The following is a 17,293-nucleotide window of genomic DNA, read 5'->3' on the forward strand; positions in this document are numbered from 1 at the left end:
TAGGCTGTTTTTCACTGATTCTTGAGTTTCACTATGAATATCTCCAATCACTTCTTCTAGAGCACCAACAACATAGTTAATAGTTGTCTCTGCGACACCAGCAACTTTAAGTTCAGCCACCACTGTTGCACAACTGTTTACTATATTTGTTTTTAAGAGTGCAGACTCACAAGGCGGATTTTGGTTTGATAAAACACCTACATCATCTAATGAAATGGAGTTGGCGGTGGATGAGCTTTCACCAGAATCAATGCGTGAACGGTCAATTGCACAACACTTGCTGAGATGCTTTCGTAATCCAGAAAAACTATGGTAAACATGTGAACAACCTCTTTGAGCACATTTTAACTTGAGACTTTTTCCTGGACAAAGGCCATGAACTAACTTGAAGTGCCTTATAAGGGCATTGGCATTAGCATGCCCCTTTTTACAAATGAAACAAATCATCTGCTCACTGGAGGATTCTAGCTCTCAACTCGGATACTCTGGGATTTACCTTGGTGGTTTCAACATCTATATCATAGACTGCGGTTTGCAGAAAGCTAAACACATTGGTCAATTCCTGACAGTATGAAGTCCCAAAGACAAAGTGAGCTTTGAAAAGCTCATCAACACAGGCCAATGAATTAGAAGCCTTACAGGGTAGAGCATGTTGGTCAATCACAATAAACCAAGAATGGATCCTACTTTTGTTCGGCCCAACAGCGAGTAGATACGGCTGGAGTCTCTCTCCAATACTGTCCAAGTGCCCTTGGATACTGTTACCGGTCTGTGAAAGAATGAAAACACATTAGTGCCAATGTGACTTAACAGTAAGGGCCCCCCTTTACACTTTACGTTTAGATTGTTAAAATAGGGCCCTTAAAGTAAATATACAGCATTCATAAAGACACAGTGACGCCTTCCACCAAAGTTTCTGTATTACACACTTTCGGGAGATCATTACTAAATATGTGCTAAGTAGAAAAGAATACCACAAGAACAATAATTTGGAGGACAAGTGATCTTTTAGAGAAGTAAGCAAGTCTGAGAAATAAGCAAGTTCAAGTTCACACAGTGACAAAACATTGTAAAACAGTGTAATTTGATCTGTTAAATCAGTAGCTTCACCTTGATGAATTTCACAAGATGATCACATGCTTGTTTGGCTGAGATCTTTCCCGGTCTCTTGCGGCCTTGACTTGAGGGTGGCAAAAGGTGAACCAGCATCAGAATGGAAGACATGTCGCTGTCCCACCCTAGAAACACAGAAGACAAATTAAACATTTTTTAGTATTTAGACAGAAGGGGTTGAGCATAACCTCCAAATCACTTGAGGTGCTGGTATAAATAAATTAACCACTCCAGTATTTTAGTTAATACTGCACACAGATTCAGTATTAAGAGCACATTCATGGCCTAGTCTCAATGAATACAGATGTGTGGATGAATTTAGGTTAAACCTCCAAATATATTGAACATACAGCTAAACTTTACCTACAAAATATCAAAGATGCTTTTGTTATTCAGACTCCCATATTAAAACCATTTCAAACTATAAATATGCATCTGCAAATCCTATGTAATGGATATAGTTCTCTCTGCAATTTAAAGTGTAGATCTGAGTAAAGCTATGCTTGTCATGAATGTGTAACTTCCCTTTTAAATAATTTAAAGTGTGCCACAATGTAGATACGGTACCTTCTTCAACTTCAGTGGCTTCAGCATTTTGGATGAGGTCTTGGAGCTCACTAGTCTGTGTGAGGCCACGGCTCTGTGCAATAACCTTTGGTTTTATGTTGGTAGACCACTTCTCCAACAACTTTGCAGAGGTCGCATCACCAAACAAAAGTCCAAAATCTTGATTAATCTGCCAAAGATAATTAAAGTAGGTACCATAGAAGGAACTGACTTTGTTTACCTAACAAATCTCTGTTACTGCAGAACAACAATAGCACTTGATTTCATATTTGTCTGTTTTCATATTTTAAGAATTTAAGTCTCACATACCAAGCCTGGTATATCCAGGAATCGTGAGAAAACTGATAGAATATCAGCAGACTTTTTAGGGTCATGCAGCAGCTTCTGGCGATAGGCCAGCGTTAACTTCATCTTTTCCTTTACCACTGCCTCATCAGCTGTATGCTTCATCAGGGCTATTGCTTCCTGACAATGACGGTCTTCAGTCAAATAGCAGTCTTCTTTGTAGGATTGTCTGTCAGCAGTTGGCCCACCTGAAAGTGTTTAAAACAATATGAAAACCAAATTTGTTTAGTTCCTTATCTTTCCAAAGCACAACACATTAATGCCAAAACTAGATAAATGACACAAAATAACATGTGAAACATGCATATATCCCAGAATGCCATCTGAATTTGCCCAATGTTGATGATTATGCAAAAAATGTTTGCATTAAAAAAAGAACAGAGATGCTATGTAACATGAGACCTCATTCACAATGTGGCTTAATTACAGATGCATAAAAGCATTGACTTAACATAAAATCTCACACCTGTTTGTGGTTGCCGTGGACGCTTCATCCGTCCCTCTGATGCTTCTTTCTGCAGAGTTTTAATTCTCCATGCCAAATATCCACTTCCATCTTCTGCATTGTAATAATGCTCCTATTACCAGAACAATAAACAGACCAAGTAGTTATACATTACCAGATTAAGGCAATAAATGCCATATCAATTATAATGCAGATATTCTTTATTCTGCAATATACATAATGTCTCCTCCTCCGGTACAACAAAAATATTGAGAGACTACTACTACTTACATATCCAAGCTTGCTCCTGGGGTCAGCCAAGCATGGGAAGAGGGAAATGATTCCTTTCGCATATTCTTCCTTCAAACGTCGGGAAGGGCTTGTTCTACACACACACACACACACACACACACACAAACCAAAGCAATTATAACACATAACATCATAAACAACAATTTACAAACTACTGTATGAACAACTTACCCATGTTCATTTGTTAAATGTGCTACCAAAATTTTCACCATGTCACGTCTTCGGGTATCGGACAGACCTTTGGTGCGGGTATATTCGTTTATAATCTTTTCACCTCCAGGGCTGGTCTTTAGAATCTCTTCAATCATCTGGAGGGGGAATGATGCGATATTGTTCAGGGATTATAAATTAACAACTGACAAGTGTACATAGCTCCAAATATTTTTATTTTTTAAGTCATTCTATATAGATGTAATTCAGAGGCAAGATTGGAGATCCTTACCTTGGCAAGACGATGTTCCTCAGCTAGATTTTTTTCAGGAGGGCTTGTAATCAACATTGCAGTGTCATCAGACTCTGATGTACCTTCATCTCCTAATGAGCTTGAGCTTAAAGAATCTTCAATATAAACCATATCAATGGTCTGATTATCTATTCATGCTACTGTGGCAGCATACTACACAGCTATTAAGAATTAATCCAATAGCCATATTAGCTTATGCAAATCAGTGAATTGGTGAATATTACTGAATGTCAAACAATTTACCATCAATGTTTGCTGTGCCTGGGATGACAATTTCTAATACACCAAGATCTGGTCGTGTCAGCAGATATACGAATGCTTCCTCATCAACTTCTGTCTTCGAGTCATCAAAGACTTTCACATCCATTGTAGGAAGATCAAATTTATTGGCAACTAAAGGAAGACACACCAATGGAAAATTGACACAGAAGCCAGCAATGCCAAAGGAACTACAACAGTTATTTTTTAATCCCATAATATACATTCATACACTTAATATATTACCTAAAAAATAATAATAAATTTAGACTGAAAGGTATTTATGATGTTAACAATGTTAAAGTTTATCTCTTACCACATTCCAAAAATGATTGAAATGTAAAAGGTTTTGAAGAAAAAATATATCTCTTGCTGTCTTTGAACTTCACTCTGATAACATTGTTGGTCTGCATCCTGAAAGAACCAAAAAGACAAAGTTAAACAAGGCGATAACACACAGTCAGAGGAAGAAAAGAACATTCATTAGTGCACTACACAACAGGTATTTTTTATATGTAATAACTGTCCAATAGTTCTGTTAAGGCAAGGTGCTCAATATATCTTTATTCGGATGGTAATTGTTTCTCATGAGAAATAAATCTGCATGCACTTCAGTGATGAATCTCATGCATTCGTGGTGATTTATTCACAGAGGAGTGAGTTTTATGATCCTACAAACCAGGGAACGCGCTGCTCAAGTGTAATAATGTAATAGGCCATTCTTGGAATTTTTAATAAGTACGATTTGATTTAATAAGAAATTAATATCCTATTTGTTGCGTGATTATTTACATCTGTTAAAAACAAAGAAGATACATATAATTGAACTTTCTTTTTAACTCAAAATGATGTATGTCATTTAAAAAAAATGAATTTGTGAACTTATTTACATACGAAAAACAAAGTTGCTTGGTTTACATTTTTAATGTGTAAGGCTATATTATGTTAAAATTTAAAGCCCATTTCTAATGTTTACCCGTTTATTTCCCTCTTTCTCCTTTCAACTGATTAATATTCTGCTTGTAAATACTTCCCAGGATTTCTGTAATAAAAGTGTACATATTACAAATGCATGCAAATACAGTGAAGCAACAGTGCAGTGGTCAAAAGGGATTCAAACAGTGAATTATGAAATGAAACACCAAGATTCTAGATTTAGACGGTAATAAAATCACCAAATATCCCATGTAAATAATGAAAACATCTTACATTCCTATCAGAAACAATTATCGTACAAAGAGGGGTAAGTTAATGCACATAAAAATGGCCTCAGGCAATAACGGTTAACATTAACTCTATACCGAGTCAAGTACATGTGGTGCACGACTCCAGATGCTCGTCACAAAAGATTAGCGGACGAACATTTGATCAACAGATATCGTAAGCTTTTTTTACCTGTGTCAATTAACGTTAACGTTTGTAATCTAACAACATTATATGCTAGCTATTTGCTTTCAATATAACTTAGTTCTCAGTCAACAGGAGAAAGCGATCTTTAATCACTCTCTATAAAAAAAACTGCCAAAATGATCTAACGTTAAGCTAAAAACAGAGGCGAATATTATAAAAATGAATACGACTTTACTTACTTTACAATCCAGCAGAAACACACGTTATCTTCTCAAATCGAAGCAGCAGTGGTCAATGGCAATGACTGTAATGGCGGAACGAAACGAAACTTTGGGAAGAGAACAGTTAACGTTAGAGCAGAAACAAATTATTATACTGTGTTCGGCAGTGGACAAAAAGGAGTCAACGGCGAATTCTGAATTGTCACACCCCAAAATTCTAGATTCATACGGTCAAAGATGACAAAATATATTAAAAAAATCTGTAAATGCTGAAAATACCTACATCCCCACAGTAACCCTCCGAATCGGGATAATAATGCATATCAAAATAGCCTCCCAGCAATGCAAGTTAATTACGGCTAACGTTGACTTTTACTCTATGCCGAGTCAACTACATGTGGTGGCATGTGGCGCACATTTCGATCACTTGTCACAATACTTATGTGGACAAACATTTAACGTTAATAGGCTATAGCGTACTTACTGATGTCAATTAATGTTAGTTATTTTTATATTAACTTAGCTGTTTGCATTAAAGATTACTTAGTCTAATTTATTTCTGACATGGCACAACTTAGTGCTCAAGCTAACATGAGAAAGCGATGTAATATGCAAAAAAAAAAAAAAAAAAAATGACGAAATGTCCTGAGCTAATAACGGGTGAATATTATGAAAAATATATGAATAACGTTACCAAGACTTTGAAACTATATTTACTTTACCATCCAGCAGAAAGCAAAGCAGCAGCGGTCGACGGCCGTGACTAATAAGATGGCGGATAAACGAAACTTTGGGAAGAGAACAGTTATGGGAGGAGTCACTGCAGTTACTCTGTGATTTTGCTCCCACTCTACTGATAAATTTGACTCTGTACACTCAAAATAGAGCAAAAACAACTATTTTTGAGGAAAAAAAATGTAACTCTGGAAAAACTACTCAGCCATTTTTCCTGTGTGAGTGTTATAAATAATCATACTCTTAGATTTATAACCACAAATGTAAGTATTATGATGTATTATAATTGTTGTTATGATTATTCATGAGTTGATATAAAATATAAAGTTTTTTTTATAATGCATTATGCATTCATTATAATGCCTTTAGAATACCCTTTTAATGTATTAGTGTATGATTAAAACGATGAGTGGGCCCGGTGACATTTTACTTGACTCCAAAAGAGTTTATTAGGTGAGTAAATGCAAGTCCTAATGCATCATTTGTATTATTAGCGTGGATGTTAAAATCTCTGACAAATAGCGCTTTATCAACATTAACCATGTCTAAGAGGAAATCTGCAAATTATTTTAGGAAATCTGTATACAGATCTGGTGATCTATACACAGTAGCAAGAGCAAGAGGTACAATAGATTTATTTTGAATATCTGACAGTGTAGCATTAAGCAGAAGTATTTCGAATGAGTTAAATCTTTATCTTGTTTTCTGAGAAACATTGAGAAAATCACTATATATTTTTGCAACACCGCCACGACCAGTCTGACGGGGCTCATGCTTATAACAGTAGTTTGGTGGAGTAGACTCATTTCAACCAATATAATCATTTGGTTTAGCCAGGTTTCAGTCAGGCAGAGTACATCAAAATTATTATCTCTGATCATTTCATTTACAATAAGTGCTTTTGGCGCAAGTGATCTAATGTTTAGGAGCCAAGACTTTAAAAATAGTTTTGGTTCATTTTGCATTTTAATCTAGTCAGCATATTGTCAGTGTCCTCTTTGCTCTGCAATGTATTTGTTTACTGCATGAGAACATTGCCGTGTCGGAAATTGTCCCCATTCCCTTATATAGGGCACTATTTGAAGGGAAAGCCATTTGTAAACTAAAGTGGACGTTATCGAGTGCACTCAATCAATCCTGGGGCGATTCTGAACACAGTACATGTGTGGAGTGAGAGTGTCGTGGCTTGTCGGATGCAGCAACAGTAACTAGTGGGGGGGGGGGGGGGGGGGGGGGGGCTAAAGTTTGGGGGGATTATGTTAAAGCCAAATTATAACTGGTCTCTTCAGTTTTGCTTTTACCTCTATTTTAGCTTCACATAGGGGTACACACTGATCACAAGTCAGTGTCTGTGTTAACGGGACTGTATCAATATAAAAATAGGACTGACAACCACATACTGCTTCTGTGTGAATGTGGCCAATGCCATTTCATATACAGTTTTGTTCAAAATAATAGCAGTACAATGTGACTAACCAGAATAATCAAGGTTTTTAGTATATTTTTTTATTGCTACGTGGCAAACAAGTTACCAGTAGGTTCAGTAGATTCTCAGAAAACAAATGAGACCCAGCATTCATGATATGCACGCTCTTAAGGCTGTGCAATTGGGCAATTAGTTGAAAGGGGTGTGTTCAAAAAAATAGCAGTGTCTACCTTTGACTGTACAAACTCAAAACTATTTTGTACAAACATTTTTTTTTTCTGGGATTTAGCAATCCTGTGAATCACTAAACTAATATTTAGTTGTATGACCACAGTTTTTTAAAACTGCTTGACATCTGTGTGGCATGGAGTCAACCAACTTGTGGCACCTCTCAGCTGTTATTCCACTCCATGATTCTTTAACAACATTCCACAATTCATTCACATTTCTTGGTTTTGCTTCAGAAACAGCATTTTTGATATCACCTCACAAGTTCTCAATTGGATTAAGGTCTGGAGATTGGGCTGGCCACTCCATAACATTAATTTTGTTGGTTTGGAACCAAGACTTTGCCCGTTTACTAGTGTGTTTTGGGTCATTGTCTTGTTGAAACAACCATTTCAAGGGCATGTCCTCTTCAGCATAGGGCAACATGACCTCTTCAAGTATTTTAACATATGCAAACTGATCCATGATCCCTGGTATGCGATAAATAGGCCCAACACCATAGTAGGAGAAACATGCCCATATCATGATGCTTGCACCTCCATGCTTCACTGTCTTCACTGTGTACTGTGGCTTGAATTCAGAGTTTGGGGGTCGTCTCACAAACTGCCTGTGGCCCTTGGACCCAAAAAGAACAATTTTACTCTCATCAGTCCACAAAATGTTCCTCCATTTCTCTTTAGGCCAGTTGATGTGTTCTTTGGCAAATTGTAACCTCTTCTGCACATGCCTTTTTTTTAACAGAGGGACTTTGCGGGGGATTCTTGAAAATAGATTAGCTTCACACAGACGTCTTCTAACTGTCACAGTACTTACAGGTAACTCCAGACTGTCTTTGATCATCCTGGAGGTGATCATTGGCTGAGCCTTTGACATTCTGGTTATTCTTCTATCCATTTTGATGGTTGTCTTCCGTTTTCTTCCACGTCTCTCTGGTTTTGCTCTCCATTTTAAGGCATTGGAGATCATTTTAGCTGAACAGCCTATCATTTTTTGCACCTCTTTATAGGTTTTCCCCTCTCTAATCAACTTTTTAATCAAAGTACGCTGTTCTTCTGAACAATGTCTTGAACGACCCATTTTCCTCAGCTTTCAAATGCATGTTCAACAAGTGTTGGCTTCATCCTTAAATAGGGGCCACCTGATTCACACCTGTTTCTTCACAAAATTGATGACCTCAGTGATTGAATGCCACACTGCTATTTTTTTGAACACACCCCTTTCAACTAATTCAACTAATTGCCCAATTGCACAGCCTTAAGAGCGTGCATATCATGAATGCTGGGTCTCATTTGTTTTCTGAGAATCTACTGAACCTACTGGTAACTTGTTTGCCACGTAGCAATAAAAAAATATACGAAAAACCTTGATTATTCTGGTTAGTCACATTGTACTGCTATTATTTTGAACAATACTGTATAATGATATAATGTACAAATACAAGTGCATTTTAGTCATAACCAATAAAATATTTAATCATTTAAATTCTTATTTCTTGCTAGAAAAAAACAAACCAACATTCGAAGATTTTTCAGTTAATTTACTTTTTATTAATTTACCTTTTTTATTTTGTTCTTTCCACCAACTGCTAGCACAGGATTTTAGGATATACTGTAATAAACCAGCATCTGTTATGTTGCCTTAAAAACGGCCAGGGGTGTGTTTCCCAAAAGCAGATATGCAAACAGCATCGCAAGCTCGGATTCTGGATTCTGGAACCCCGAAGTATGACAGAAGGAGGACCCTGCAATAAATAAAATATAAATTCACAAGTTTGTCTGCCCATACAGTTTTAATAGTTAATGGTTGTAACGGTATAAAAACTTCATAATTTCGGGAAGAGGAGGCAGGAACCGGCAGACATTCAAATCAGTTTAATAATAAAATAAACACAAAACAGCGCAACAGCCACTCGTGGATGACTGCTGCGCACAAACAAAACCAAAGACAAAATAAAACCCAGGCCTGGTCCTCTTTCGTCCTTCACTGTCGTTGCTCCTCTTTTCTATCTTTCCAATCTCCTCCGTGGGATGCGAGACCGTTGAGTAGAGCAGGTGTCGCTCATTTCCCAATCACTCCACCGGCCTCGCTCCGTTCCCATGGTCCTCGGCCCCACCCCACTCATCACAGAGGTAAACGAACTTAGCTTGCTGTCCTCGACTGAGGTCCCACCTCACTACTGTACTACATAGAGGGAGATGATCAGAAATAAAGGAGGAGATGGCGAGGTGGAGGGATGCTGGAAGAATTGTTGCTGGGAAAGCGCAACTGTTGCTTATATATGCTACTAATAATGATTGACAGGACTAAATGATTAGGCTCTTCCCAAACCTATGTTTGAATCTCTATATACAACAAAAAAGAAAAAAAGAAAAAAAAAAAGAAAAAAGAAATAAGACCAGTGACAAAAAGTAATGAAATAATCATAATCTTCCATGACAATTGCACCAGATCTCAAATCAATTAATTAGTAGAAGTTAATACTTCACCACCTGTGCCTCATGTCACTAATGTCTGTCCTATATTGTTGAACCAATGTGGTCCAAACAACAGAGATGCAACCATTTTCATAAAAAATAAATAAATAAAACGATTAGCTGGTTAGTTCCAACAACAATGCCTCTTACTATGGTGGTTAAGCTGTGGGATACATTGTTGTATGGAAACGACAACATTTCAGAAGTAAATTGACTCTTGCGAGTCTACTTAAAATGTGGGCCCCCATGCGGTTTCATGCTTTGCACAGCCATGCGACAGTTCAGAATCAGAGTCAGTCTCTCAGTTTCATCCAATGTCAGTTTCTTATCCTGACAATTCTTCAGAAATGCTGAGGTTCCAAGCCTGGAATGCTATGAAGTCTCAGGGTCAGTCTCATGCAGTGAATCTAGAATGTTGAATGGTTTCGATACTTTCTGATGTTTTAGCGAGTTAATTCAGTTTTGTGTCCCGATCTACTTATAGTCAGGGTTAGCTGAAACTAATAATGGAGAAAAGAACATCTTTTCTGTCAGGTCTCATGATTTCATCAGCTTTTGTCACTATCATTCTGTTACTTTAATTACATCAGCCTGATTAGTTGATAGTAATTCACTCACTTCTTAGATTCACTGCTTTCTGAAGTTGCCTCACAACTGTTGCTTAAAAGTGTTCTTGAATCCTGAAATATATAAACACACACACACATACTGGTTTCCATGTTTTATGGGATCTCTCCATAGGTGTCATGGTTTTTATACAGAGCAAGCCATATTTTTCTATCCACTAACCCCTGCCCACATCACATCACAGAAAACTTTCAGCTTCTGAGATTATCAATTTTTTTTATTTTTTTGTTATAAATTGGTATTATACTTGTGGGGACATTTGGTCTCCATATAGGGAATACCAGGTACACACACACATATTTGTTCTTGTTTTTTATTTATTTATTTTTTTTATATATATATAAAATACTTTTATTCAGTAAGGATGAATTTATCAAAAGTGACCATAAATACATTTGTACTGTTACAAAATGTTTTATATGTTGTTTTGAACTTCCTATTCATCAGAGTATAATAGTTTCCACAAAATAATTGTTTTTAACATTCTTAATAGTAAATATTTTTTGAGGATCTCATATTATTGATTTCTGAAGAAGGGTCATGTGACACTCAAGACTGCAGTAATGGATGCTGAAAATGTAGCTGTGCATCGTCCACAATACATTACATTTTAAAATACATTCAAATAGAAAAGCTATTTTAAATTGTAATGCTACAGTATTCTGCAATACTACTGTACTGTCACAGTGTCTACTGTGCAGGGGCGAAAAAAGGGTGTGGAGACGTAGGAGAATTCAAATAGAACAGTCTTTATTAATCCAAACATAGGGCAGGCAGGAACATACGTAGCACATTGACATTTAACACTGGACAGGAAACAAGGGGCAGAACACACTTTAAATACATAACTAAATGAGGAACTCAATGAGACACTCCTGAAATCAATGAACAATTAAGACGAGGGAGAAACTGGGTCACGGGGAGCACATGGGGAGCAAAACACAACAAAACAGGAACACAGGGCTGACCCCCTCCCAGAAAGTGTGTCTTTCCGCTCTGGAGGCCTCTAGGGACAGGCTTGTATGGGATGGGATGCCTCCAGTGGGGTACCGGGCTCGGGACCCATGGCAGATCAGGCAGTTTAGGGTGCCATGGCAGAGCAGGCAGTCTCTGGTTGGAGTCTTTATTAAAGGGATAGTTCACCCAACAATTAAAATTGTATGGTTATCTGCTTACCCCCAGGGCATCCAATATGTAGGTGACTTTGTTTCTTCAATAGAACACAAATTATGATTTTTAGCTGCAGTCGTTGCAGTCTCTCAGCAGTACAATGCATGGGAAAGGGTAACAATCAATGAGAGTAAAAAAAAAAACATGCACAGACAAATCTAAATTAAACCCTGCGGCTTTTGACAATACACTGAGCCTGTGCAAGAAACTGAACAGTATTTATATAGTTGGTTTTTTACATCTGATTCATGCAATGTCCAAACTGTTAGAACTCTTGTGAACGTGCTTTACAGCAGCAAACGTGTGAGGCACTCTTCTTCTTCTTGCATTATGGCGGATCGCAGGGTTATAAGTGCATTACCGCCACCTATCTCTCAAGTGGACCATTGACACGCCTAATTGAGATTGTAGATAAAGTATTAATGATCCAATAATGGTGGGTACGTTAGCCGAGTGCTAATGTGACTAGCTGAAGAAACAATACAGTCTGTAATGTTTGAAGAATGACAGACAAAAGACACTGTTTAATCAAAACAGCTGCATTACAGGAGCACCAGCCTAACACTCGCTGATCTCTCCTGCATCAATCCTATAACTGCTGGTGCAGCTAAATGAACAGATATTTCACAATGATTATAAAGTCTGTGTGCTACACTACATTCTTTATTATTAAACGAAGTACGGGTAATTAAAATAATCGACACACTCTTAGGAAATAGTGGGTTCATAGCAAATTATCAGAACTAGTTCAGTAAGACAGTTATATAGTATGCTTTACCTGGAAACCTAAAGCTGCACTATACCACATATTAGCACAAAAACCTGGTATTTTGAGCACTCATTTTGAAAATGTACACATAACTTATCAATCGTACTTACAGGTTGTGTTTTGGAGAGCGTGTTAGTCCAAATTAAGAAGATTAGAAGCCAACAAAGATTAAAAGCCAAGATTAGAAAAGCAGTCCTTGAAAAAATGACATGCACACAGCAAAAGGTTTGAATTGTATTTTTGTGGTATTCTGAACACAGTGTCTTCTCAACATTATGTAAATAGACTAATAGTGTAAAGTGTCTGTGGGCAGGTCGTACTTTGTTCTGGTAACAGGCAAAATATTCGAAAATATAACAACTTGTTAAGGTGACTCTGAGTCGACGCTCTCTTTTGAGAGACAATATCTTTATTTATCATGCACATTTTTGATTGTTTTTAAGGATAGCTATGTTATAAACTGTGAAATAGATATTTTTCAAAAACCCATATGACCTGCTCTTTAACACCAGACAGGAAAGGAAGGGCCAAAACAAACTTTAAATACAGAACTAAATGATGAACTCAATGAGACACACCTGAAATCAATGAACACAATCAACACGAGGGAGAAACTGGGTTGCGGGAAGCAAAACACAACAAAACAGGAACACAGGGCTGTCAACTACCGTTTTACTGCACTTTTGATCAAATAAATGCACAATTGGTGTAGAGATCGTATAAACTAAAAAAAATATATATATTGGTACGGTACACAAGGATGGTCCACCATCAAAACATCACAAGTAGGTTATTATTTTTCCTGCTTTTACAGATGTCACAAATACATGACAAAACAAGTGTTCTGTTTAAAAATGATTTGGATAGGCCTTCAGCTTTTTGCTTTGTTCACCTACATATTTATGTTGCACGAGGAAAAAAACTTCCTATAAAAATTATTTACTAGCATTGTATTCAGTATATTACACACTTCAGTGGTAACACAAACAGTCCCAATCATAAGTCAGATACCAGTGCCGGACTGTCGCATAATATTTTCTGCCCCCCTCCTCCTCTTTTGGACCTGTTTCTGGAGGACTTGAGAGTTGGCGGAGCCCAGGCACAGAAAGCGGTCAGGCACTTCGACATGGAAGTGATTTTCAAAAGCGAAAGGAGGACGAACGGATTGACGTCTGCTTAATGTAAGATACGGTGAGGCCAGGCACTTTGCCAGAGCCATAGAGACACTCAGGGGATTACGAAGCAATGCGTGTCCAATTTATTCACGCCAGCCCGTCAGTGAGGGACTGGATGCGTCCATTGTGCGCTTATCTCTCTGACGAAACCCGTGCGTGTCAGCCCACGACCACGAAAATATGTCAGCAGTGAAACAAAAGCTAATTGTCAAACTTAGACAACCCGTGTAACGCAGCACAAACCTGGATTAGAAAACACTGGCCTCTGTACATGCTAGATATTTTTTTTTCTCAACTGAGAAGAATCTGTATTGTTTATGTTCTATATTTTTGACAGCTAATAATAAGAACAGATTTATATGTCACAACTTATTGCTTGGCAACAGGTTACTTAATAGGCTAAATTAGATATTTAACATTAATAATTTGTTAATGACATTTTGGCATATCACGGAGCTATTCCTGTGTAGGTCTTGTATTTTCACAGTTGTGTGTGAGTTTGTATATAATGACAGAATGGGATATATATATCCTATTCTGTCATTACCACTGTGCATCAGACAGTTCCCATAGAGTCACTTGTACTTTTTTTTTTCTTTTTTCTTTTTTTTTTGGCAAAACAGCTTTACCAATACTTTTATGGGTGTGTTACCATGGCATCACCACATAGTTGCTATGCCATTACCAGAGTGTTATTATGGGCTACCAAGACATTTTGAATGTTACCCAAAGACACATCAGTATCAGTTTTTTAGGCTGCATGGCAATATGCATGCAGTTACACCGCATTGTACAAGAAAATATTTATGAAATATATGTTTGCCTTTAATTTGACATGTGAAAGTCTATATTAATCACCATGAGAACCTCATAATGGAATGCCCAGATCTATGAATGCCACTAGATGTTGCAAATGCAGAAATGTCTAAAAGTCAGCAACAAAATTGAAAATGCGATCCAAAATTAAATATAAACCAAATGTAAGTATTCAGACAATATTTCAATTCAACTTTTCTCTCAAATGATATGATAATATTTTCATTTATAACAGAAAAAAAAAAAACGTTTTGAAAGGTGACAAAATAGAAGCATTGTAGGGGTTTTGACCTTTGGACCCCACTGTATTTATATTGAAGTATTGGCACATTTGCTAAGATAAACCTAGCCTATAGTTGCAGCCAAATCACATCGAAAGGCTAACTTTGACAGCTGTGGAAAACAATATCCTTTAAATGTTGCTGAATATGATAAAATATAATTACGTCAGGAATAAACTGTCTTTGATGCGCCTTCCATGAAATGAGGGCTTAGTAAAAGCGATATTTGTGTGTAAGAGAGGCGAGTATTGGTAGCACATCCCCTCCCTGTCCTCTCTTTCTCTCTCTCGCTCGCTCGCTCTCACGCGCGTTATTTTCCAGCTCGGAGCCTCAAACCCGCGCGGCTCGATCGATTCGCATTGATTGTCCCTGACGAGCTGCTCCACTTTCTAGCCAATGTCAGCCCGTCTGCGATCGGGAAGGAGAGAAATGAAGGAAAATCTCTGCCGCCCTGGCGGTGTCATTTCCACACACTTCGGTTGGCCGCCTGCCAGCAGACAGGACATTCAAAAGAAGCGGAGTGGACCGAGAGAAACCAGGAGCTGAACGACCACAGCTGACCCCTGTTTACCAAAGCAGACCACACTATTCATGGCGGTATAATGTTTATTCTGCGTCACTAACGTGAACAGACGTTTAAAAAGACGTGTTTTATTTATTTATTTATTTTAAAAAAGTTATTCATATGTTAATTCATATGAGGAAATACATTTATTTAAAATCTTAAAATATAGTTTCTTAGAAAAGTAATATTTGTATAGCCTACATGTTAGTTTCATACTTAAAAAAAGTATGAACATTTCTACAAAATTATTTGCTATTTATAAAAAATAAAAATAAAATCTAATATCTCACTACTACTACTATTACTACTACTACTAATGCATAAAGTGGTGTAAACATCAAGTAAAACGTAAATAATTTACTTGCACATTAAATAGGCCTACACTTGTATCTACACCTTTAACAACTTATAGCCTACAACTTAAACATTATTAAAATAAAAAGTATCTTAAATGTTAGATAAAAAGTCAGGGGCTTTCTTAACATGCTTCATATTACCTGGACTAAACATGCCTTTTATAAATTGTCTAAATAAGTAATATGTTTAAACACTGAATGACCTTGACGGTTATGAGGGCTCTAAAGGTGTACTCACTGTTTTATACATTTTTCTTGTCACATGAGAGCAAAATGGCTACTTGAATGTGGGTTATGTATCACGTTTTCCCCCAAAATGAACAATATTTTAAAATCAAAATTGCAACAATGCTAAATTTAGAAAAATAAATAAATAACACAAAAGGATTCTGTCATACATGACAATTGTTTTTCTTCCCATAAAAATACACAATTTTCTTGAAAGTTTCCCCCTATTTACAATCAGTTGACTACAGAATTAGGATTTTTTTAAAGCTCAACAATTAAAATCAAAGTCAGCAAAAAAAAAAAAAAAAAAAAAAAAAAAAAATATATATATATACATACATACATACATACATACATATATATATATATATATATATATAATGATAAAATAAATATTTTTTTAATTCACAAATTAAAAACATGACGATTGTAGAAGAATAAAGTGTCTATTTAATTGGGGAAAAACAATGAAATGTATATTTAATGGGCTTTTCAATAACCTCATAACTGAACCAAAAATGAGCATCAAGCATAAAAAAAAATCACAGCCCATAAGATATAGCTACTATATAATTTACATAACAAAGTTTAAAAAATGCGCAGACATTTCTGGAACTTTAATAGTTTATTTTTCCATAATAATATATTCCTTCGAGTAGCACAAAAATATCTCGAAATGAAACCAAACAGTAGGATTACAAGTCATGCAGTCACCACGTGCATCCTTCTGACATTGTTTGATGGTAAATATGAATGTGTTGAAGGGAAGTTCAGTCTTAAAGCGGTATGACGACATATCAACTTTTGCTCCTAGAGAAGAAAAAAAATCACATGCTGCACAGAGCAAAGCGGCACCGAGCCGCCACAAATCTCCGTCCTCAACATTAACCCTCAAACCTTTCACAATGTTCGTGCGCATCGAAGAACACCCTACGCGTTCCGCTTCTACATTTAAAACGTCGCCGAATAGAAGCGTTGCGTGACGCGAAATGTCTTTGTTTATCTGTGCGTTTTCTCCGACTCAGCGTCGCCGAAAGTCCAGTTCGGTTTTTACGTGAAGCTCCAAAAATCTATGAAATGTGTTTGCATGTTCTTCTGGATGTAGAGGTGGGATTGCGAGAATCGAAAGGTTGGTGAGCCCACACGCTCAGCTTCCCAGAAAGTACGTTTAGCAATAATTCACTATTCTCTTCCTCACGCGCTCGGCTCGGTCGAAGGCTACATGATTTCTGGAAGTGGAGAATAAGCTTTTTCTCCCTTCTTTTTGCCATCAATCTCTACGACAGGCTTGGAGAAGGGGCGCTCGGACAGTGGAAGCCCTCCCCTCTGCTTGGATCTGCCTTGGTAGGTGCGAATAAAAAAGGGGCCA

At 37.0% G+C, this 17,293-nt stretch overlaps 2 protein-coding genes across 5 annotated transcripts in view; one reads left to right on the forward strand and one right to left on the reverse strand.

Annotated features, from left to right (window-relative positions):
• Window positions 1-451: 451 nt before the first annotated feature.
• On the reverse strand, window positions 452-6,023 carry LOC127986573 (uncharacterized). Of its 2 annotated transcripts, XM_052588853.1 has the most exons (12): window positions 5,093-6,023; window positions 4,480-4,545; window positions 3,820-3,917; window positions 3,489-3,638; window positions 3,225-3,340; window positions 2,954-3,090; window positions 2,762-2,855; window positions 2,492-2,603; window positions 1,990-2,213; window positions 1,681-1,849; window positions 1,111-1,238; window positions 452-769 (listed from the first exon to the last, which is right to left on the reverse strand). In XM_052588853.1, the coding sequence occupies exons 3-12, from the start codon at window positions 3,914-3,916 to the stop codon at window positions 452-454; spliced, it is 1,545 nt and encodes a 514-aa protein (XP_052444813.1). In that variant the 5' UTR covers window position 3,917; window positions 4,480-4,545; window positions 5,093-6,023. The 2 variants fall into 2 exon arrangements, with proteins under 2 accessions (XP_052444813.1, XP_052444812.1); XM_052588852.1 differs by lacking the exon at window positions 4,480-4,545.
• A 10,556-nt stretch (window positions 6,024-16,579) lies between these two features.
• cxxc5a (CXXC finger protein 5a) overlaps window positions 16,580-17,293 on the forward strand; it is a 22,990-nt gene continuing 22,276 nt past the window's right edge. The window contains exon 1 of one of the 3 annotated variants that reach the window (XM_052588855.1): window positions 16,580-17,272. The gene's annotated coding sequence lies outside the window, so the exon portion shown is untranslated. The remainder of the gene's footprint in view (window positions 17,273-17,293) is intronic. The other 2 variants (XM_052588854.1, XM_052588857.1) reach the window with 2 other exon arrangements.

This window comes from Carassius gibelio, chromosome B21, assembly GCF_023724105.1.
Source record: "Carassius gibelio isolate Cgi1373 ecotype wild population from Czech Republic chromosome B21, carGib1.2-hapl.c, whole genome shotgun sequence".
Taxonomy (NCBI): domain Eukaryota; kingdom Metazoa; phylum Chordata; class Actinopteri; order Cypriniformes; family Cyprinidae; genus Carassius; species Carassius gibelio.